General features: G+C 60.0%; 1 protein-coding gene across 22 annotated transcripts in view; it reads left to right on the forward strand.

Moving 5' to 3' along the window:
* Positions 1-23170, forward strand: part of UNC13A (unc-13 homolog A) — a 114847-nt gene that overhangs the window by 83585 nt on the left and 8092 nt on the right. For 10 of the 22 annotated variants that reach the window (XM_043535929.1, XM_037885918.2, XM_037885921.2 and 7 more), the window contains 14 exons: positions 193-319; positions 3072-3168; positions 4163-4306; positions 5291-5374; positions 7322-7399; positions 7784-7872; positions 8524-8676; positions 9668-9791; positions 13613-13618; positions 16710-16748; positions 18562-18591; positions 20912-20968; positions 21432-21512; positions 21863-22010. In XM_043535929.1, coding sequence (XP_043391864.1) covers positions 193-319; positions 3072-3168; positions 4163-4306; positions 5291-5374; positions 7322-7399; positions 7784-7872; positions 8524-8676; positions 9668-9791; positions 13613-13618; positions 16710-16748; positions 18562-18591; positions 20912-20968; positions 21432-21512; positions 21863-22010 — 1257 coding nt within the window. The remainder of the gene's footprint in view (positions 1-192; positions 320-3071; positions 3169-4162; positions 4307-5290; positions 5375-7321; positions 7400-7783; positions 7873-8523; positions 8677-9667; positions 9792-13612; positions 13619-16709; positions 16749-18561; positions 18592-20911; positions 20969-21431; positions 21513-21862; positions 22011-23170) is intronic. The other 12 variants (XM_043535941.1, XM_043535939.1, XM_043535935.1 and 9 more) reach the window with 4 other exon arrangements.

Raw genomic sequence — 23170 nt, forward strand, 5'->3', positions numbered from 1 at the left:
GGGTCCCTAGCATGGCCCCCATTGCACTAAGCCCCCTGACCTCCCTCCCTGCGGGCACCTAGCCTGGCTTGCACCTCTCGAGATGAGTCCCGGGGAGCTTAGCCTGAGCCAGGGCTTTGGGATTCAGCCCGAGTGGGGTGAAGCAAGGGAGAGATCCCCCCACCCATGGCCTCCCTCTCTCCTCACCCGCAGAGCACGACAAGCATCGCCTGTGTAAAAGTGCTGACTACATGAACCTGCACTTCAAAGTGAAATGGCTTTATAACGAGTATGTGACTGAGCTCCCTGCCTTCAAGAGCCGCGTCCCCGAATACCCCGCGTAAGTCCTGGCGCTGCGGGCGGCCGGCCGGCTAGCGGGGGGGTCTGAGCCACGAGGGCCTGACAGGGGCGGGTCAGGGGCCGGGGACTCCTTTTAGTTAAAAGCAGGAGGCAGATTTCAAGGAGCCAGGCACACGCCCCACTCACAGCCGATGCCCTGCACACTCGCAGGGGTGTAAGATAGAACATTGGTTGCAACAGTGTCTGCCGTGTGTCCCCAGGCGCTGGCAGCGCGGTGCCATTGGGGGCTGGTTCTCTGCTGCCCAGCCCCTCCCGCAGCCCTTTACCCTCGGATCTGCTGCATTTCCACATGCACAGGTGTAAACGCCAGCCCAGGGTGCCAGGCAGGGCGCCTCAGCACTCCTGGGGGAGAGGCAGGTGCATTTAACCCCTCAGCTGCTGGATTGAGGCACTGGGCAAGGCACACATCTAGGGTGACCATACATCCCATTTTGGCTGGGGCAGTCCCTCTTTTAAGCCCTGTCCTGGCCGTCTTGACTTTTTTGGTGAAAACGGGCATTTGTCCCATTTGTTCTTGCCAACTGCAAACGGGACAAAGGCCCACTTTTGCCAAAAACGTGGGGCACACACTCCTTTGGGGGGGGTACAGCTACACCAGCCCTGCGGGGGGCGGGGCAGGGCTCCAGTGAGCAGCAATGCCAGCCGCACAGTGGGGAGGCAGGGTGCGGTGAGCGGAGATGCCAGCCCCATGTGGGAGGGGCAGCAGGGCTCGGGCGAGGAGCGACGCCAGCCCCATGCGTGGAGCAGTTTGGGCTCGGATGAGAGCCCTGCGTGTGGGGAGGCAGGGCTCAGGCCAGCGACTCATGCGTGGGGGGGAAGGGAGGGCACAGTCCTGCCCCATGTGCGGAGTGGGGGAGGTGGGGCAGGGTTTGGGCAGGTGGCTCGGGCCAGCCCCATGTGGTGTCCTCTTTTCCCTTTTGGGAATATGGTCACCCCACACACTTCTAACACTGGGCGTTCTCTCCCATTGCAGTCAGAGGGTGGGGAGAGGAAGGAGGGAGGAGGAACAGGATCTTACCACCCTTTGCCTCTGTCATACCGACCTCCTCCTCCTCCCTCCTGTTCCTCACCCCTCCATTTGCTCCCTCCCCTTCCCTTCCTCCCCACTAAGGGCCCGGCTGCGCTCGGAGCTGGAGCTGGAGTGTCCCGCTCGAGGCGACATGCCTGCACTCCATGGATCACAGGTGCGGTGGGAAGGGCTGGCCCCCCAGACACTCGTCTGGCATCGCCTTGTGCCTGGCAGGTCCAAAGCAGGCCGGTTTCTGGGCTGCTGCCGCGTGTTCCCGGAGCTCTTTCAGCCTTTCCGACTCTGCTCCGGGTGTTACCCAGCAGGCTCCCTCCCGTCAGCGGGAAATGCAGGGGCCCGAGGGATCAGTCGCTCTGGATCAGTAATTAAATCCAGCTGCAGCATCGATTCTCCTGCCTGCTCTGGTGGGTTTCAGATCTACAGCTCAGACGGGAGGGGCGCTGCGAGCCGAGACAGAAAACCAACACCCACCTCCTCTGGGATCTTCCCCTCTGGCACCCAGTCTCGGCTGGGCTCTGAACGAGGCTCTCTTAGTTATCCACTTAATAAGGCTCCGCCGGAGGGTGCTCGGGGGGACAGTCAGGGAGCTGTCATGCTTCAGTTGATTTACCAGTGGGTCAGTGCGAAGCTAGTATTTCACTCCAGCAGCTAAAGGCTTGAAGCCCTCAGCACGTAGGTTCGTTAGTGCTCCAGGGGCCTGGGAGACAGACGAAACTCCACACATCCCTGTGGGACAAGGTGCCCGCTCAGTTCACCGGGGCCAGGACTTGTCCTTCCCTAGGCGACCATGGCACTGAGTGGCCAGCCCGGCTTCTGTCTGTTTCCACTGACGGGGCTTGCGGACAGGGGTGAAAAGTGTCTTCCAAGCCCTGGTGCCTGTTCCGCTGGGGTAGGGGAGCGCCTGGCCCCAGAAGCTGCCTCCCAAGGGAGCTGGGGCTCCCCCTCCGTAACAGAGCCGAGGCGTGTCTCAGTGCGCTCTGGGAAGGGACCGAGGCCAGGCGCCACGTGTGCTTCAGGAGATGGATTCTGATTTCTGATTTGGACCCCGTGCAAGGAGTACCAGGCAGCTCCTTCCACCAGCTCAGGCCCAGGCAGGGGTCTGTGGACAGAGCGGGGTGAGCAGGTCCAGGTTCGAATGCGGGAGGCCGGATTGTCAGAGGTGCTGAACCCCTGCAGCTTCCCTTGGGGATGCTGAGCACCCCGGAGACTGAGAGAATGGTCCCTCCTGCTCTGAGATCAGGGTGATGGGACACGGGTCGGATTCTCCTCTCATTGTCCCCGGTGTAAATTGGGAGCAGCTCCCAGAGACGCCACTGAGCGCAATTGTCCTTCTGCTCTCGTGAGCACAGTCCCACTGGCCTGCAGTGCAGCTGCCCCGCGTTATCCCGGGGAGTGCAGACCTGGGCTCAGTGGGATCATGGGTGGAAGAGGAGAAGCCAGCCCGATGGATTGGAAGCCAGTGGAGTAAATGCCAGATCCACCCCTGGATAACAGAGGGCAGACGCTGGCTGGGAATCCCTCTTCTCCCCTCTGCCGTGTGGTCTATGCGGGCCAGATGTGGAGGGCAGCCTGCCCAGGGACTGCATAGCGCATCAAACCGACCTATTTCCCTTCTCTCTTGTGAGCTTGTTGGAGCGTTATTCCAAACAGCGGGGACGTGAGACCCTCTCCAGCTGCCCCATCTCTCCGTCTCTTTCTCTTCCAGCTGGTTTGAGCCTTTCGTTATCCAGTGGCTGGATGAAAATGAGGAGGTGTCCCGGGATTTCCTGCATGGAGCGCTGGAGCGGGACAAGAAGGACGGGGTATGGTATAGAGCCAAAAAGTGACCTGGACGGAAGTCTGCCACGTGGGGGTGGGCTCAAGTCTAGCCCAGGTGCTGAGTCTTCATTCTAGGAGCCAGTTCTCCCCTCCCGCGGGTGTAGCACACTGGGGTTTCCCTCGGAGTGAGTGAGCAGAGCGTCCAGCCCTCCAATTGTAGCCATCTGTCAGGACAGCCCTGTGAGGGTTTTGCATACAGCCCCGAGATCTGTACCTAGCGCTCCACCTCCCCGTGGGAACGAGATGGGGCACATCTGAGGTGCCTTAGAAACAGCCATATTCACCCACTGGTACCAGAGAACCTCTGCCCCATGGGGTGGGAAACCAGCCAACCTGTCCAACCTACCCCCTCCAGTGACAGCTGGAGAGGGAAAACTTCAAGAGAGCTGACCCAGGCCATCCCCCAAAACAGGAGTTGGATCCAGGCCATGCTTGGTTAGAGATCAGTTAATCCTCGCCCCCGGTTGTTTTTCATTGTTTGCTGCCAATGCACTTCTGGGTCCCACCGGCCGGCTGGACATGCTGTAGGAGAGGCTCTCTCCGGGTTATTTCTGATCCTCCATCTTGAATCAGGCAGCAGCAGGCACATGGCCAGCAAGCCTGGTAGCGTGAGCATGCAGGGCCAGGCTGTTCGGAGGAAGCCAAGCTTGGCAGCCGGATTTATGAAGAGAGAAGCCTTGATCTGAACAGGGAACTGGGAATAAGGACCCCTGGGTTCTATTTCCAACTTCACTCCTGACACCTCTGTGATGTTGGGCCAGTCACAGCCCCGCTCTCTGCCTCAGTTTCCCCATCTATACAATGGGATGCTCACCTGCCTTTGCAAAATGCTTTGAGATGCTCAGAAGAAGGCAGGACGTAAAGTCGGTGCAGCAGCTGCCTCTGTGACATATCACCCAGACCCGAGGCTCTAGCTCTGAGCCCAGAAAATAACCCGTTCTTTCCTATGCTCTGCTCCCCCTCTGTCTCCTGCTCCAGTTCCAGCAAACCTCTGAGCACGCTCTCTTCTCCTGCTCCGTGGTGGACGTCTTCTCCCAGCTGAACCAGAGCTTTGAGATCATCAAGAAGCTGGAGTGCCCCGACCCGCAGATCGTCGGGCACTACATGCGGAGGTTTGCCAAGGTAAGGAGCCCGGTGGGGCCAGGCGACGTGCTGGGTCCAACCTTGTGTTTACACTGCTGTGACCCCCACCCCGGAATGGCAATGGTCCCAGCTTAAACAGCGCAAGACCTCAGCTGGAGCAGCATCTGCACCCGTTCAATCGTCCAGGCTGCAACATGCTGCAGAGTGAGAGATGGCGCTAACCGGGACGTGCACCTGGGCTGCAGTGCCCCAATGGTGGAGAAGGCGTGGGACCGGGCCATATTGTAACTAACGGGGATTCTTTGTTGAGGCTGCTGGACCCAGGCAAACCCTGCGGTTACCCCAGGCTCGCTAGCTCCTGGATTAATTAAACACTGCAGGCTTGAGTCTCCTGTGACTCACAATGGGTAAGTCAGGGTCACTCCACTGACTTCCACGGGGTGGCACCATGGAAGGGAGCTGAGGCCTGCGCCGCCGGCCCCGTGTCAGCACATCGCCTCTCCCCGGCAGGAACAAACAGCTGTGGAATGTGCTCCTGTCCCGGGGCCCTGCCATGTGCCGTGTGCCAGCCATGGAAACCTGAAGCACTGGTGCTGGGGAGGAACGGCAGCGCTGGGAAGTGCCTCCTGCCCACACGTATCTCCAGCGCCTCCTCCTGGGCAGTGTGGGCGCAGGGAACGGGATTTTATGGGGTTAATTCAGGTCTTGCATAACAAAAAGTTGTGGGGGGCCAAAAGTGGGAATGGGAGGGTGGCAGCATCCCCATTGAAATGCCCCCCACCCCGACAGTCACACCTATGCACAGCGCTGACACACAACGGGGGCCTTTTTGTTTCCTGGAGTTCAATTTGCAGCTTCGTAGGCCCAAAGCAATCCTCAGGCACTTTATTTCAGACCAAACCTGGATTTCACAGTCTCGTTCCTTTCCTTTTCTCTTGCCTTGCCTTCCTTTGCCCCTTCCGGCTCTCCCGGCTCGCTCGCTCTGCTCCGCCCGCGGCCCGGCCTGGCCATTCCTGCCTGCAGACCATCAGCAACGTGCTGCTGCAATACGCCGAGATCATCTCCAAGGATTTCGCTTTGTACTGCTCCAAGGAGAAGGAGAAAGTGGTGACGTATCCCCTCCTCCTGCCTTGCTCTCTTGCCTTCCGATTGGCGGGGCCACTCTCTGTCGCGGTGTCTCCATGCCACCGATGCCACCAGATCCCCCCGGAAGCAATTAGCGCCAGTCTCCTCTGCACCCTTCCTCTTCTCTCTGTTCTCTCTTGGTTGCCTTGAAAGGCCCCGTCTCTGCTATTTGCAAGCTGCTCTTGGGTCTTATGTGACTCTGGGGCACCTGTTCCCAGGAGTGATTCTACCAGGCTGGATCCAAACCCCTGGGGCACTTTGGATGCACATGGGGTTCTGAACGTGGCAGCCTGTCTCTACCGTGGGCAGAACCAAAGCCCATCCTATCCAAACCCCGCCAGAGTCTGGGGAGCTCTAGATCCGCACCCGGGTCCCAGCTCCATAGCTCACCCTGCTGTATGGGTACACGGGACACACTGACGCGTGCTTACACACCCATCCAACCCCCACACAAGCAGGTGTGTCACACCCTCATTCCCATGCACTGGCGTACAAAGGCGTCACGAGGCAGCCCTGTTCCTCACTCATGAGACACGCTCCCTTTAATCCAGCAAAGAGGTCTCTAGATATGGGAGGGCCCATTTCTCCTGCTGAAGCTGGTGTAAAGCAGGAGTCCTTGCCCCAGTGTCCATTGAGTTCAGTGATGTAAAGCTAGGGTAAATGAGAGGAGAGTCATACCCGGAGTCACCCCACGGACTCGGATGGAACTGGCAGACCTGCCACCAGCTCAGAGCAGGCTCTGGGGGTTTAAAGGCACCGCTGTCAGGGGGCAGATAGACCCCACCTGCATACTCGGGCCAACAGGCCAAATTCACCCTGTGGTGTAACTCCATTGGCTTCGCTAGAGTTCTGCACGGGGTGGATTTGGCCCAGTGTCTAAAATGCCAGGCTGTCAGCCAGCCGAATGTGTGGAACAGTGACGCTGACCCACTCCCAACGACCCTGCCCCCCGGCCAGCAAGCCCCTGGAGTTTCCATGCAGGGCCAGAGAGCCGGTAAATCCAGGCCTGGGTGCCTTGCTATCATGACTGGGGAGCACCGGCCTCTCCTGTGTGTGTCACACCCATGCCACAAGGCGAGCCTGAGCAGCTGGGGATGTGGAGTTTGGGGGCTCCTGTGAATGGAGACGGAGCTGCTGGCTCAGGTCGGAGCCCCTCCCCCCCTCCCTCACATCGAGTCACGTGGGCTGAGAAACCTCTTCTGGAAAACGCTCCCACGCTGACCACCTCCCCTGCCCTCCTGCCACCCGTGTACTCACACCCCGGGTCAGGATTCCCGAGCCTTCCCCCCCACCAGCTCTGGGAATTGGGAGATCGCCATCTGCCCCCTGCTCTGCGGCTGACTCTCCAGCTCTCGCTCCGAAGTTTGGAGGCCTTCTGCTGGGCCCCTAAATCCTGCAGCAAGATCTCCAGGTGCTGAGCACCCCAACCCCCAGTGAAATCAATGAGCACTGAGAGGGCTCAGTGTCTCTGGCATGTGGCCACTTAGCCAGGTCACTAATGTGGCTATAGATCCCTCAGTGGGGGCAGCTGAGCCGTGACCTCTCTGCCCCGCATCTCTAATGTGAGCTAAAGAGATGGGGGAGGTCCCCACACACCTGGGCTGCGAAATCCCCCGGCTCAGGCATGCAGCCGCTGGCCCAAGGTTTCATAGTTAACACTAGCACAAGTGTTGGCTGGCGGGGGGCGGGGTGATGAATGCTCCAGGGCTTCAGCCAGGCTCTAACTACTAGAGACCCAGAGATCAGATGTGGGGCAGCCTACCCCACCATGCCTGCTGGCCAGGCCACTGACAGCGACGGGACCCAGCGAGCTGGGCCTTGGGTCTGAGCCGGTCTGGCTGTTGCTGCGTTCCCCACTGCTGTGATCGCAGCCAGCAGGGTGTGAGGAGCGTCCTGCACTAACCGCCTCTCCCTCTGGTCCCCCTCTAGCCCTGTATCCTGATGAACAACATCCAGCAGCTCCGTGTCCAGCTGGAGAAGATGTTTGAAGCCATGGGGGGGAAGGAGGTTTGTACCGGGGTGCCCCGCTCTCTCCTGCAGCTGGACCCCTGGACAGGGTGTGCCCCGACGTTTCCAGACGCTGGCCCCATAGTGAGGCTCTGCAGTGGTACGTCCCAGTCTGGTGGGATCTCCCACCCCCAGCGGGGTGCTGCTGGCCCCCAAGGCACGGCACTGCATTGACCCCTGGCCCCTGGGCAGGAGTGCCGTCTTGCGGTGCTGTGAGAGACCCAGCGACCCGTGGCCCGGCTTTCAGGCCAGCTTCCACCCAAGACAGACTCGGCCCTTGCTTCTCAGGGCATTCTGGGAGTATTCTGGGGACCACGGGCCCCCGAGTGTCCGGCGCTGCCCGCAGAGGGGCAGCGTCTGTTAACCAGGCGCGTCCCCCTGCAGCTGGACGCCGAGGCCAGTGACACCCTGACGGAGCTGCAGGCGAAACTCAACAGCGGCCTGGATGAGCTCAGCGGAGTTTTTGCCACCAGGTGCGCCGGGCGGAGGGGACCGGGGGCTGCCGGGGAGAGGGCAGGGGGAGGGGTATAAATCGTCGGGTGCAAAGCACAGGGTCAGGCTCTGCTCCTGTTTGGAAGGAGGCTCCTTGTGTGGTGCTTCTGGGGATGAGCCCCGAGGGTCACGGTCGGGTTTGGGGCTGCAGGAGTTGGGGGGAGCCTGCAGGGATGGGGGGGGTCCTAGGAACCAGTGTGCTGGGATGGGGGTCCCAGGAACCAGTGTGCAGGGATGGAGGGGCCCCAGTAACCAGTGTGTGCTGGGATGGGGTTCCTAGGAACTAGTGTTCCAGGGTGGGGGGTCCCTGGAGCCTGAAGGGCTGGGAGGGTCCTGGGCACCAGAGTGGGCAGGGATGAGGGGGTCCCCAGAGCCTGCAGGGATGGGGGGGCCCAGGAACTAATGTGCAGGGATGGGGGGCCCCCAGTAACCAGTGTGTGCTGGGATGGGGGGTCCCAGGAATTAGTGTGCAGGGCTTGGGGTCCCTGGAGCTGGTAGGGCTGGGGGGTCCCCAGAGCCTGTGGCTGTGGGGAGGGCGGATTCCCCAAAACCGGTGGAGCAGGGTGTTCCTGGGCCATGGGGAGGGGCTCCCCGCCCTGCTCACGGAGCTGCCTGCGCCCTGTGGCGCCCAGTTTCCAGCCTCACATTGAGGAGTGCGTGAAGCAGATGGGCGACATCCTGAGCCAGGTGAAGGGCACCGGGAATGTCCCCGCCAGCACCTGCAGCAGCGTCGCTCAGGACGCCGACAACGTCCTTCAGCCCATCATGGACCTTCTGGACAGCAAGTGAGTGCAGGGAGCTTGGGGGGCACTGCGGGGAGGGGCACAGGGGGCTCCGCAGGGGGGCTGGGGCTGGGAAGGGCACGTGGGGTGGGGGAATGAGGAGGGCACAGTGGGGGAGGGGGGCTGGGGAGGGCACTGAGGGGGGCAGGGCACTGCAGGGGAGGGGGCCCTGCGGGGGAAGGTCCTGTGCCCTGTGATCAGCGGGTGCCTGCGCAGGGTAAGGCGTGGCGCTCGGTGGGCAGCGTCCAGCGCTCCGTGGCTTCCCCCGGCCCAGGGGTGCTCTGCTGGGCCCAGCGGTGGCTCTCGTGAGCGACAGGATCCCTCCCTGCACCCCAAGCCCTGTGCCCACCCAGTCCCTGCTGTCCCCAGGGCACAGCCTCTCTCTGCCCCGGGCATGTCCTCCCTGCTCTGCCCCTGTCACCTCCCCCCTGTGCCCCGAGGTGAGCCCTCTGCCCCCGTGGGGTGCTCTGCAGCCAGCCGCGGGCCGCGTGTTCCTTTAATCCCCATGACCTCAGCCTGGCAAAAGGCCGAGCCCGTGTCGGGTGCTGCTTTTGCTCCCTGGGTTACACAGAGCCCTGTGACGACTAGCACTGCCCGGGGTTCGGGTGGCTGGGGTGGGCCCTCAGGGGAAGGGGGCCCTCAGGGGAAGGGAGGGAAGGAGCTGCCAGTGCAGAGCACAGGAGTCAGACGTGGCCGGCAGCTGGCAGGGGGGAGCAGGGCCCGGAGCACCAGGACCAGCCCACGCAGGCTGAGGTTGTTGGAGTATGGGGGGGGGTCCTATGGGAGAGTCCTGGAGAGCATGCGGGGGGGAGCATTTTGTGTGTGTGTGTGTGTTTGTAGGGACATTGTGTGTGTGTGTGTGTAGTGATGTGTAGGGGCTGTGTGTGTGTGTGTGTGTGTAGGGGCTCTGTGTGTGTGTGGGGGGTCTGTATTGGGGGTGGGTGGCATGCCCAGAACCCAAGTCCACCCTCTCCCTCCCCGCCTCTGTTCCCAGCCTGGCTCTCTTCGCCAAGATCTGCGAGAAGACGGTGCTGAAGCGTGTGTTGAAGGAGCTCTGGAAGCTGGTGATGAACACCATGGAGAAGACCATCGTCCTCCCGCCACTCACCGACCAGACGGTGAGCCCCCGGGGGCGGGAGTCAGGACATGGTGGGCAGGGAGGGAGGGACACGTGGGCACCCTGCTCTGGGCTCTCCATGGCGGAAGCTCAGCTGGAGGCGATCCGCTCTGGAGCCCTGGCACCGCGTGAGCCTGGGCATCGAGCGCTTAGCGGGCGGAGCTTCATCCAGAGCGCCCTTGAGCTCTCTAGCTCCAGAGCTCAATCAGGGAATGAGGAGCTCAGCTCCCCCCTGCCCTGCCCAGGACGTTTCCAGATCACTCTGGTGGGGGGGGGGGAACTCCCCCAGCATTTACATCCCCCGAACAACGCCTGGGAATAAGGGTCTGGCTGGAGAAGCGTGTCTCCACCTCACCCCTCTGTCCCGGCCCAGCGTGCCCAGCGAGGACACGGAATGCCATGGCACATGGAGTCAGGAAGTCGGGCCTCCCACTTCAGCAGCAGAAACAGAACCGTGGTGCCCCCCTTCCTCTTAAGTGTGGGGTGCCAGGCAGGGGAGCACCCTGATCTGTCCCCTGAGCACAAGGCACTGGGCAGGCGTGTCCTGAGCATGGCTCCCTGGCAAGGGAAGGACTTTGTCTCCTCTCCAAGAGCTGCTCATGCTGCTTAGGGCAAAGGGGGCTCCTCTTAGCATCTGTTGCCGCTTCTGGGCATCGGCCTCTCCGCGAGGTTGGCAGAGGGCGTGGGGGAGAGAACATCGGGTTGGGTTGTCTCTGGGCGGGAGGGTGAGGGTGGGGAAGGAAAGGGGACGGGGCGTGTAACGAGGCTGGTTCTGGTGGGACCCAACTGAGAGTGCCAATTCAGGACAAATTGCTTCAAGCAGGGCAGTTACAGCCCAAGGTTGGGGTTCCTTTGCACACCAAGGCAAACCAAACCAGCCAAACAGAGAGGACTTCGGTCTCACCCCACTGGCTAATCATAAGTCACACAAGCAATTCCCTTAGACACTCCAGTTTCCCAGTATCACCACCAGTGCCCCTCGTTATGGGGACAGATGGTTATGAAAACCAATACTCCAGTAAAAGAAAAACGGTTCTCTCGATCCCAAAGGACCAAGCCCCAGACCCAGGTCAATAGACAAATCAGATCTTAGCCACAAATCATGCTGTTGCCAGTCCTTTAGAATCTAAAATCTAACGGTTTATTCATAAAAGGAAAAAGATAGAGATGAGAGCTAGAATTGGTTAAATGGAATCAATTACATACAGGAATGGCAAAGTTCTTGATTCAGGCTTGTAGCAGTGATGGAATAAATGGCAGGTTCAAATCAAGTCTCTGGAGAACGTCCACACCTGGGATGGGTCATTCAGTCCTTTGTGTAGAGCTTCCGTCTGTAGCAAAGCCCCTCCAGAAGTATGAAGTAGGATTGAAGACCAGATGGAGGAGCTACAGCAGTCTTTTATAGTCTTTTCCAGGTGTAAGAACCCCTCTTTGCTCTTACTGTGGAAAATCACAGCAAAATGGAGTTTGGAGTCACATGGGCAAGTCCCGGCATACCTGGCTGAGTCACAAGGCGTATCTGCCTTCTCTCAATGGGTCATTGTATGCTGACGGTCCTTAATGGGCCATCCAGCAGGCTAGGCAGAGCTGACACCAACTTGTCTGGGGTGTCACCCAGAAGCACAGCATAAGTTTGAAATACAGACAGTATAGAGCCAATATTCATAACTTCAACTGCAAAATGATACATATATACAGAAATCATAATTATAATAGCCAATCATAACCTTCCCATAGACACCTCACACAACAACCTTTGTACAATATGTGCTGCAAATATATAACAGCGGTTGCAACAGTGATCTATACCAGGTTTCAGAGTAGCAGCCGTGTTAGTCTGTATCCGCAAAAAGAAAAGGAGGACTTGTGGCACCTTAGAGACTAACAAATTTATTTGAGCATAAGCTTTCGTGAGCTGCAGCTCACTTCATCGGATCTATACAGTTACAGATTTTGTCAATAACGTCACAGGGGGACATTTGCAGGGGGATTCCTGGGGGCCTCTGTGGTTCTCCACGTATTGCATAAAGGGCCCATAAGGTAGGTATAAAGAGCCCCTGGAGATGCCCCTGGAGTAGGCCATGCTAACAGCCCTGGGGCAAGGGATGGATTGGGGGCACAACCGGGGAACACTTTCCTCCAGCCCGGGCCTTGCTTTCCAGGGCCGTGGGAAGCAGAGTGTCAGGAAACACCGCCGAGCTGCTCTAATGAACCCCAGGGGCTGGACAAGCCCCTGAACTGCCCCCCGAAGTGCAAAGATGGCTTAAAGTCCCCTTAATTCCTCCTCCTTCCTGATCCCAAGTGCAGCAACTGAGAACCGAGGCCAGAGACTCCAGAGGGACCGGGCCTGCTGCCCCATTTGACCGGAGCTTTGCCTTTGAATTTCCAGGCCTTCTACAGGATTTGGGCGGGTTTCCCCTTCAATGGAAACATGCTGCTGAGGTTTTCTGAGATGGCTGCTGGCCCATCCACTTAACTTTAATGAAGCTTTTTGCATGGGAATTTCCTAGTCTAGCTTTAGTGTCCCAGGCAATGGGAGATTTTCACTCCTGGGGAGCCTGTCGCGGGGGCTAACAGCTGCTCCCCAGGGAGATCTACCCAGGCAAACAGATGCACCAATCCCTCTGGGAGAAGTGTTCTGGCATTCCAGCTGACTGCTCTCTGCCACTCCTGAGTCACTCCTACAGCCGCGCTGCCATTGTTGCAGTGCAGGGAGCTGTCTCACCAGCTGGCTGATGGCGGGCATATTTTGAGGGGCCCTTTAAACTTGATCAGAGACCTGACAGCTCCGTGCCATGAGTCACAGGAACCCAGACAGCAGAATGCCATGGAATCTCCTCCACGCAGCATGAGAGGATGCTTTCCGCTGCCACGCGGCGGCCCAGCCGTGAGTCAGCCTCGCCCGCATTTAGCTCAGCCGCCCTGGAACTAAGCAGGCTGTCTGCTCTGGCACCGCAGCCCGTTCTCTTGTCACAGCTAAACAGAGCTCGGCTTGCTCCATCTGCGTCTGGGGGACCGGGAGGACAACCCCCGAATTGTGCAGGGAGTGGTGGTGGGTGGAGGTCAGTGTTGACCAGTGGGAGACCAAGGAGGCCTGTGCTGCTGGAGGTCACTTCTTAGGGGTCTCAGGGTGCATTTTGGAAGCCCATGGGGATTCACCCCAGGAAGCTGCTGCGTTTCGGCGTAGGTGATTCCCCATTGCACTTTCACTTGGATCTGAAATTCTTCACGTCCTGACGACACCTTGCGTAGCATTGCCGTGCGCTGCTAAGCAGCTGCCGCGCTACACTCCAGCACTGAGTGAGCCCTGCATGACCGTGGTCGTTTAAGACAAGTGTTGAGCATTTTCAGAATGAAAGGTGGTGATTCAGCCATTGCTAGTTACAGCTTCTGAGCAGTAGAGAAGGATTTTGCCCATGGCCACAGGCTTATCTCCTTGGGGAGCAGGGGGTTCTGCCTTTGGCACCGTTGAGGAGACACCAGGGCAAGGGTTGATTTATTCGAAAGGCCTCACAGGGGGTTTGATTGCTTGGTGTTTTCCTTTGTTCATAGACCTTTATTGTGAGGTTGAGAACATCCCCTTCACCAGGGATCCCCCCTCACCAGAGTCCCCATCACCGGGGATCCCCCCAGCTCAGCCCCTTGCGCCCTGGAGCTCTGGGTCTGCCGGGGGTTATTCCTGGGGGTGCATGGGGGGAGTGGGCCCGGTGGTGGTGGTGGTGAGGCTGGCGATGGGGGACAGGGGAGGCAGGAAGGCAGGCGGGCGTGACACTCATGTGACGGTTGTTCTCTCCAATTGTTCCGCTCCCCTCACAATGGCAGATGATTGTAAGTACGGCAGCTCCCTGTCTGTCTGTCTGTCTGTCTGCTGTGTGTCAGTTCCGATCTCAGCCGGTTATTGTCTTGTGTGGCTGCCCTCGCCCCCTCCCCGCCCCCGCTCTGCTCCCTCCCCGAGTGACCCCACCTCTGTCCCCCCGTTGCTCAGCTGCTCCTCATCCACCGCCTGTGCCCCGATCTGTAGGGCGAGCCTGTCTCCCAGGGGCCAGGCAGCGCCGCGGAAACTCAATCTGGCTGGATTCGGTCGGGGGACAATGTGGGGGGGAGAAGGGGGTGGAAGGAAGAGATGTGGAGTCCTTTTAGGGACAGCTCCCTCAGACCGGCCTCGGCAGCAGGCTGGTGCCCTAGTATTGGAGGCCAAGATGGGACCTGCATTCTCATGCCCGCACGCCCCTTGGCGGGGCTTCGGGGGCTTTCTTTCCTGTGTGCTGCATTGGGGCTTAGTGGCTGGTTCCCTCCCTGGCCCAAGCAGCCCAGCAATGGCCCATCTTTATTTAAGGGACTGTCCTGCAACTCCTAACAAAGAGCCCTTTCCGTCCTCTTCTGGGTCTTGGCGTGACGCCCGTTTGGTGACACTCCTTAAGCCCAGCGCTCTCAGCTAGCAACCCCTGTCTCTGGTCTCTGTCCTTTAGGAGAAGTGGGTGAATCTGGGGACTGGGGCGATGCAGAGAGGGCTGGGGGGGGACCTTGAACCTGGGGGCCCCGGGCACTGCAGGGTTGCAGTCCAGCTGGTGTTTAGAGCAGCACGGAGTGGGATGGGGTGTGGGGAGCGGCTGTGTGAAATCCCTCTGTGTTTCCTGGCCCAGGGTGTGTGGGGAAGGCAAAAGAGTAGCAGCGTGTTTCAATAGCTAGCAAACCAGGCTCTGCTGCTTAGTTCTGCCAGGCTGGCCCAGGCCTAGGTTGCTGCTCAGAGTGTGGGAGTGAGAACCAGGCTTTCCTGGCAGCTCTTCCCCGCTCTGCCACTGACTGTCCGTTTGGCCTTGGGCGAGACACTGCCCCTCCCCATGCCTCGGTTTCCCTAGGTGGGTGATGAGACTGAGCTCGTCTGAATGGAAACGTAAGGCCCCTCCTAGGGGTTATTACTGAGCGAAGGATCACGGAGCGTGAATCAAGAGCTCTTAAATAGGTGCCCTACGTGCATTTGTACTTTGAGCACTGTTCACAAGGCCCAGTGCCTCGCTTTTCAGTCATCGGAGCCTGTTCAAAGGGCACTGTCAGTTCTTCCATTTCACAGGCAATGGCCTCACGTGTTTAGAACAGGGGACTTGGAGCCAGGACTCCTGGGTTCCATCCTCAGCTGTGCCGCTCGCTCAGCACGCAGCCCCGTCACATGGGGAAGTGGGAGCTGTAATGTAATGGTGGTGAGGGTACGGGGCTTGCTAGCGAGTCAGAAACGCTACTAGTGAAGGCTCTGTTCAGTGTCAGGCATTTTAATTCCCTTCCTATTGGTTTGTGACTATCCAGCTTTCTCGCCCGCCCTGTTGGCCACCTGCCACGCTGCATTCCCCCCTTCCCCCTTTTGTTTCCGCTGGAGTTTGAGACGCTTATTCAGGTTTAGTCCCTGCTGTGTGGGATCTGGCCCAGTTCTGGACATGGAGCCTAGTGCTCCCCTGGCGAGGCAGCGCCAGCGGGTGGAAACCCCTTGGCGTTTTTCGCGGTTCCTCCCGAATTGTGGAGTTAGCCGTTCAGCTGCTGAGGAGATGGTGCCAGTGCGGGGCTGATCCTTCCCCCGACACTCCAGCTCTTTAAAGGGGATGCCCTTGTGTCCAAGCGACTCACCATCGTCCCTCTGGGGCTCTCCTTCGCTAGGGTAGGAAGACGAGCTTTGCATGCGATGGGTAGCATGGGTAGCTGGCTCACTGAAGAGCCTGAGTGGAGGCCCGCAGGCGGTACCTGACCTACAGCGTGGCCATGGGCCCACTGCCTGCTTTCCGCTAGGGATCTCCAGAGAGAAGAATGCCTAGTGCAGGCAGCCTTCGGCTTTTGTCCCCTCCTCCCGGGCAGGCCGCTCGGGGCAGAGCGATGTGACCTCTGCTGCTTGGCTTCTCCAGCTCCCCCACCTGTCTGTACAGCAGTGGATTCCCAGGCCCCCATCCCGCCTGGGGATTTTTGTCCTTTCTGGATGCCCACCCACCCCCCATTCATCCCACTGCTGGCTCTCTGCTCCCCCAGCTCAGCTGTGGTGTCTTGCATAATCCCAGCCATGCTGTGAAACCCCTTTCGAAGGACACTCCTAAAGCTCCCCCCTTTGCTGGGAATGGGCACGCCCCCCCCCCTTTACCAGCTGTGCCCCCTGCCTCCTCTCCTCCTTTTTAGCTGACTGTAAAAGCAGCGTCACCCAGCACTGTTGCCCTGCTGTCTCCAGTGCCACGTTCACCTCCAGGGGTCCACAGTGGGAGAAGCCTAGCAGGCAGGTGGGATGTGCCTCCCGATCCACTCCACCCTCTGCCCGCAGACCCGTCAGCCTCCCCGAGCAGCAGGGGGCGGGGCGGAGTCTGGCACCTGGGGCCTGACCTCGTGCCGTGAATCCCTCAGAGTTAGGAGCCTGACCGCCTTATGGCCAAGTGACGTGCAAGGTATTGGCCCTGCAGGGAAGGGCCCCTTTGGGCAGACACCAGCTGGGCTCCCAGGGCAGGGGCCTGTCCCATTTCAAGGCCAATCCGCACCCATCCTGCCAAGGTTTTGGGGGCAAGAATGCGCAGCCACCCTGCCAAGCTGCCTGGGATTCAACGAGTGCTAGGCTTCCCCCGCGGATTGCCAGTGAGGTGCCTGAGCCCCCCCTCCCACACACACACACAGACACACCCCCACCATCACGGTCATAGGTGAGGACCGAGACTAGCCCAAGACGGGAAGGTTGCGAGAGGCAGCCATACCGCCTCCTATGGCAGTCCCTCCCCTTTTGCATCCCTAGCTGCCAAAGTCCCCCAGTCTGCAAGGGAAGGAGGATGGGGGGAGCGTGGGGGGGAGTCAGTTAGTGCATCCTTCCCCTCCAGTGAATGATCACACACACACACACACACACCCCGGCACACTCACACCTCTCTGGACCATTGATCGACTTCTGACGTTGTTTCTGCAGGGGACGCTCTTGAGAAAACACGGCAAGGGGACAGAGAAGGTAACTAGCCCTCTGGCTTCTTTGACTGTCTGTGCTAGCCGTGTATCGTCCCCCCCCCCCCCCCCTCAAATCAATCTGCTAGCCCTGCTCAGTACAGCGAACAGAGACAGACCCGGCTGCCTATTGCCTGGGGACCCGGGTGTCGTGCTTCACATGTTGTGTCGTCTGGATGTGCACTGTGTGTGTGTGTTGTCGTACAGAGGTGTAGTTGTGTGTTGTGTTGTCTGGGTCTGTATTGCCCGGGGATGTATGTGTGCATGAGCAGTTACACGTGTAGGTGTTTGGCGGCGGGGGGGGGGGGGGGGGTGCGTCTGTGTATATCGGGTGTGCTGGGGATACCCATGCATGTGGCGTCCAGGCTGGGGAGGTGGTGTCTTGCCCGTGGCCTGGGGAGACTGGCGGCCGGGCGCTGGAGCAGAGCAGGTGCGTGCCGGGAACCAGGTCTGCTGCAGGTCAGATGAGCCGCAGTGGGGACGGCCCAGCCGCGGCTCTAGCAGGCTCTCGGGGACGGTTTGCCAGGAATGAGCAGCAAGGCGTCTGCATGGCTGTACCACAGCCCAGCTCTACCCTTCCTGTGGATTTAATGGTCTGGCCCCTATGATTAGAGAGGGGACAGAGCTGCCCGCCCATGGCCCCAGGTACTGGAGAATGAGGAACCCTGGTGCTTTGGGGGAAAGGCAGCAAAGCCCATCCTCTACGGAATGCCAGGGCTGGTGCACCTCCAGAGAGCCCGGCGGCACCCGCCCGGGCAGGGACCGATCTGCCGGCGTGGCAGGCAAGGCAATTGTGTGTGTGTGTGCGTGTGTGTGGCAGAGGAGCTATTTGATGCCATATTGAGGTGTGGGGGAGCCTTTCTGCTCCTGACGCCGGCTAGCCAGGGGCTGCTCCTGCAAAGTGGCCTGTACCGTCAAGGCGAGGCAGGCAGGAGTCCTGTGGGACTCCGCCGTGCACGGGAGCAGATGCCAAGAAGTGTCCACTCCAGGTGGGCACAGAAATCCAGGTCCTCCAAACCTGCCCACCTGCAATGGGTTTTGTCTAAAGAGCAGCAACCCTGGCTAGCCAGCACCCTAGAGTGAGTGACAGAACGTCTGCCCATGGGCGCAGCTCTTCGTTGGCTCTGTGGAGTGTCCGGAAACCTTCACCTGTGCTGTGGACAGAAGCAGCAGGAGGCCAGGACTCCTGGGCTCTGCCACTGATTTGCCATGTGATTTTGAGCAAGCCACTGCCTTGCCGTGTGCCTCAGTTTCCCCAGTAGTAAAACAAGGCTACAAGTAGTGAGAGGTTGGTGGATTAGTGCATTGTAAAGGGCTTGGAGACTCTGGAAGGGTATCATCATTCAGGAGCTTCCCCCCACTCATCCCAGGAAGGCAAACGGAGCCCCATAATACCTGTGATGGGGATCAGGGTAGACTTCCTCCTGCAGCCGCCACCTGGGAAGGCAGGGAGAGCTCCCAGCACACTCTTGCAGGTGGAGCTGCATGAGAACTGGTGAACTCATCACAGGTATTTCCTGAAGTTTGCAAGCAGCCAGCGGAGCCATTTCTGGGGGTGGAACAAAGCTCAGCGAGCACAATGGGCCAGATCCTCTGCTGGTGTGCGCCGGCGCCAACAAAAACAGCACCAATTTACCCCAGCAAAGAATTGGGCCCAACTCTTTCTGCGCCTAGCTGGCCAGAGGAGCGGACCCGGGGGTCCGATCCCGCTCGGGCTGGTGGGCTTGGCCCTGGTGAGGTGCTCCGGGGGGGCGGGTCCGTCCTCGGCCGGGTCGGTTTGCTGACGGTGATAACTATATCCAATGCTGTTCTCTCTCCAGAGCAGGGTGAAGCTGCCCAGTCACACAGATGTAAGGAGACTCTTTGATTCTAAGCCTGCTCGGTTTTGCTCTCTCCTCTGTGCCTCTTGCTGTCGTTTTCTCACCCCCTGCCCCACCCTGTGCTCCCCAGGGACTGTGTCTCCTCGATCTCGCTGCTGACTGGGGCTCAGCTCGCTGGCCTGCCTGCATGCGGGGGCGCGGGCTGGGCTTTGAGGCCAGCACAGGAAGGGCTCCTGGGGGCCCCTCTGCTGACAAGGGCTATGGAACCATTGCTGACCGGGGCCGGGTGTGTAGGCAGGGCTGGGCCCTGCTCGCCCAGCAATCCAAACCCTGCAGAAGGGAGTGGGGCCTAGTGGTTAGAGCAGGGGACTGGGGGTCAGGACACCTGGGTTCTTGCCTGGCTCTGGGAGGGACTAGGCCTAGTGGTTAGAGCAAGGGACTGGGGGTCAGGAGTCATTCCTGGCTCTGACACACTGTGCGGCCACTTTCCGGCTGTGCCCTAGTCCGCCCCACTGTGGCGTGGGACAGGGCCCATTGCAGGGGCAGCTGGGTTTGTCGGTCACAGGTGGGAGCGAAGGGCTCTGTGAGGCCCTAGGGTGGGTTCAGCATTGCCGTTCCTTCAGCTGCTCCGTGGGGGGCCCTGCAGACGGTGAGCTGGGCCCGAGGGCAGTGACTTCGCCTTCCCACCCCGCCACGGGCAGGCCACAGCCTGATTCACCCCAGGCCTGGCTGGGCCGGGTTTCCTTCGTCGCAAGGGGCTGAGGGGAGCAGCCCTTTGAAAGGGGCACTGGGGGAAGGGTGACCTTTCCCCTGTGAGATACCCCTCCCCAAGGGATGTCAGCTTTCACGAGCCCCAGCTCTGGTGAACCTGTCGACCAGCACGTTGGCCAAGGGGTGCCCTCTCCAAGCTGGCACTGCAGCAGCTGCCGGGCAGTGGGAACCCCTACAACAGAACTGCTGTCAGGGAGGCTAGAAGGACGCTCAGAGGCATGAGCATCACATGGCCACCGAGTGCCCCTTAGGGCTCCCCGGGGACCCAGGCTGGTCCCTGAAAGCTCAGCAAGCTGGACCTTCCTCCTCTAGGCTGGAACCTGTCACCTGTGTGTCGCCTCCCAGCTCCTGTGTGTCTCTGCCCTGTGTCACCCGCTCTCTCACTCCTTTCCTGTTAAAACGTCCTCTCTTCTTTTGCTCTCTGGCTCAGTTCTCTGTGGGGACGGAGGGGAGGGGGGAAGCAAGGTGGGTGTCAGACTGTCTCTCTGACCTCCCCTGCCCCCACCCTGAGCCCCAGGGGTTGGTCCCAGGGGGTTAAGAGTGAACATTGGACTCATGCACGTCAGAATCAGACCCGGGGTGGGGATCCTGCGGCAGGAGGGAGCAAGGGTCAAATCTTGACTCAGGCTTGCTGGGAGGCTGAAAGGCAGCTTGTAGGCCAGTCAGAGCGGAAGGTGAGCAAGTGGCCCTGGCTCCCACTCTGCCCTGGGGAGCCATCCGGGGGGCGAGGGGGGGGCCCAGGGCTTGTCTCTTAGGTCCCCTTTGAAAATTCCAGCAGCAAACTGCAGGTCAGGGAGGGAAGGACTCCACCCCTCCTGCCCAGAGCCATTCCTGGCCAGTGCAGCCATCGGGGCCAGGTCACAAGGGCCTGCACGGGCCAAAGGGAGAGCAGCTGCTGCTTTGTAATCAGAGAGTCAGTCATGGCTTAGCTCTGGCTGGGGTTAGGCCAATGCACCCTCTGGGAGCTCCTCCCCAGAGCCACACAGCTGCCGTGGGAGTAGGAAGGGGAGCAGCCCTCATGAAGCCGGAGCCGCGTGCAGTGGAGGGAAGTCAAGCACTTCCACTCTCCAAGCCCAGCGGGAGGAGGGGTGCTGCACACGTACCCCCGCAAATCATTTGGACTGGTGCTCCGAGGGTGTTCGTTAACATCAGCCTGCGTGAGTCACAAACATCTCCGTGGCTATCCAGCAGGGGTTGGGGCCTGGGGACCCTGCCAGGCAGAGAGCTGCCAACTCGCTGCTTCCTTGGCACAAATATAGGGGAGTCCATTTTTTCACATGCCGGCTGGTCCGTCTGCCGGGTGGAGCCCCAGGCCCCTGGGTTGCTCAAGTGCGTCACGGCAGGGGGATCTGGTGAAATTAATTCAGGGAAACCCACAGGGCACTATTCGTACACATCCCCCCCCCCCATTCTATACCCTAGTATTGTCCCTCCTCCGCACTGCCCTGCGATCCCCTGCTAGGCAGTCTCTCCTCCCAGCACTAGTGACTGGGGGTGGGCCCTGCGCGCAGTCAGCTAGCGTGGGGAAGAATCGCTTTCAAGCCTCTTCGCCTTTTGTTCTCTTTCTTGTGCACTGCAGGGCACCCAGATGATCTTCAATGCGGCCAAGGAGCTGGGGCAGCTGTCCAAACTGAAGGTAAAAGGAATGGGACAGCGCGGGTATATTTAATCTCTGGGTGAGGCTGCTCCTCCTCAGAGGTCAATTAGCCAGAGATTGTAATGCTGGGATATAAGCAGTAGCACCTGGAAGTCTCTTTAGCTTATCAGAGACATTGTTAATATAAAGCAAGAAACCAGGCTAATTAAGGGGAGGGGTAGCTCAGTGGTTTGAGCTATTGGCCTGCTAAACCCAGGGTTGAGCTCAATCCTTGAGGGGGCCATTTAGGGATCTGGGGCAAAAATTGGGGATTGGACTAGATGACCTCTTGAGGTCCCTTCCAATCCTGATATTCTATGATTCTATGACAAGGACCTGGTATAGTAATTGAGAGACATCAGGCACCTGTCACCCCAGCTTGGCAGGGGGGGAGGCAGGTGCACCATCCTGGGAACTGGCGTGGGACAGCACTGGCTCTTACTGAGTGACTTGCTGGTTTCAGGACCACATGGTGCGCGAGGAGGCCAAGAGCCTGACCCCCAAGCAGTGTGCCGTGGTGGAGCTGGCCCTGGACACCATCAAGGTAAATCTGTGCCGTCTCCCCTGCACCTGGTCGGCTGCCTGCCCACCTTTCCCTCCTGCTAAAGGGTGGGATACATGCAGTCTGTCAAAGCCCCCCTTCTCTGGGAGTGGAGACAGAAGAGGTGTCCGCACCATCCAGCCAGGGAACTGCAGCAGGATTCCCCATCCGCCCATGACAGCACCATGGCACGAGCGAGAAGCAGAGACCTCCCTGCTGGGGTGTCCTGGGACTGTGCCCGCAGCAGATTGCCCACCATGCTGGTTCCTCGGGTAGCTGACCAGCCATGCTCACCATTCCCTGAACCCCCACATGGCTCCCTTCTCACCTGGTCTCCTCTGTCTCCCCCTCAGCAATATTTCCATGCCGGAGGAGTGGGGCTGAAGAAGACCTTCCTGGAGAAGAGCCCCGACCTGCAATCGCTGCGCTATGCCCTGTCCCTGTACACGCAGGCCACCGACCTGCTCATCAAAACCTTCGTGCAGACTCAGTCATCTCAGGGTAAGAGACCCCACGGCCCCCTTTGCGCAGCCCCCGCCAAGGGCTGCCACAGCCGCTGCGCCCACCTGTTTGACTGGTGTCCTGGGTACGTCCACCTAATGTCCTGGGTGCATCCAGGATGGGGGCACCGGCCCAGCCCAGCGAACTCCACCCGGCGTGCCGGGCAGGTCTGTGGGGAGGGCACCTGCTGGGGGTGTATCCTGCTCTTCCTCGGGTAGCAGTGAAACAGGACTCTAGCTGCAGTGGGGCATCAGCCCTTCCACTGCCCTGCCTGGGTGCTGGAGAGTTGGTGGGCAGGGGGCATTGGTGGTGGGGCCCTGGCACTGCTAGGGAAAGGGGCTGAGAGCCCCCAGGCCGGCAGCCTGGCCCCTGTTATAAGTGCTACGTGCACCTATGGAGCACACGCAGCAGGGGAATCTGGGGTGCATGCAAAGGGATCCTGCAGGACGCCCAGGAATAGCAGCTGTGCTGGCTGCGTCCTGCACTCCCGGGCTCCAGGCCCAGGGGAGCCAACAGCCGGGGCATCGCAGGGGCAGGAGGGGGCCTTCCCAAGGTGGCCACTGGTTTTGGTGCCGCAGCTTTTGGAAGCTCAGCCTGGTGCCTGATTGTCAGAGGCACGGAGCCCCCCAGCTCCCTTTGACGTTACGGGCCACCAGCACCCCCAAAAATCAGGCTCCAGATGCCTCCCTCCGGGTGCCCCAACTCACTGGCCACTTCCAAAAATGTTTAAATAAAATTCTCAGCGTGCCCCAGGAGCACTGGGGGATGGACCCTGTGTGCAGGGCCCAGCTCGGAAGGGGTTAACCCTCCACATGCAGCTCCCCCCAGGCCACAGCTGCCAGCACTGGTTCCTGCCTCGCATCCAGGCCTGTTCCTCTTCAGGTTAGCACAGGGAGCTCCCCCTGGTCCGGACCGCTGCGGGAGGGGAAACCGAGTCAGGGATTCTCCAGACAGCAGAAGGAATTACCCGTTTCGGTGCTGGACGGCGCAGGCAGGCCCTCCAGTGTGTGCGCGTGGGCACCGGCCAGGCACTGCAGGGGTCGGGTGGAGCCCTGGCAGGCATAGTGGGGAGTTTGTCCTGTCTGTGCCTCCCGTCTGGTGGCCGAGCGGGGGGTGCAGAAGAGGCTGTGCTGGGAGATGGTAATGCTGCCCGCTCCCCC

The sequence above is a fragment of the Chelonia mydas genome, chromosome 25 (assembly GCF_015237465.2).
Source record: "Chelonia mydas isolate rCheMyd1 chromosome 25, rCheMyd1.pri.v2, whole genome shotgun sequence".
In the NCBI taxonomy this organism is placed as follows: Eukaryota; Metazoa; Chordata; order Testudines; family Cheloniidae; genus Chelonia; species Chelonia mydas.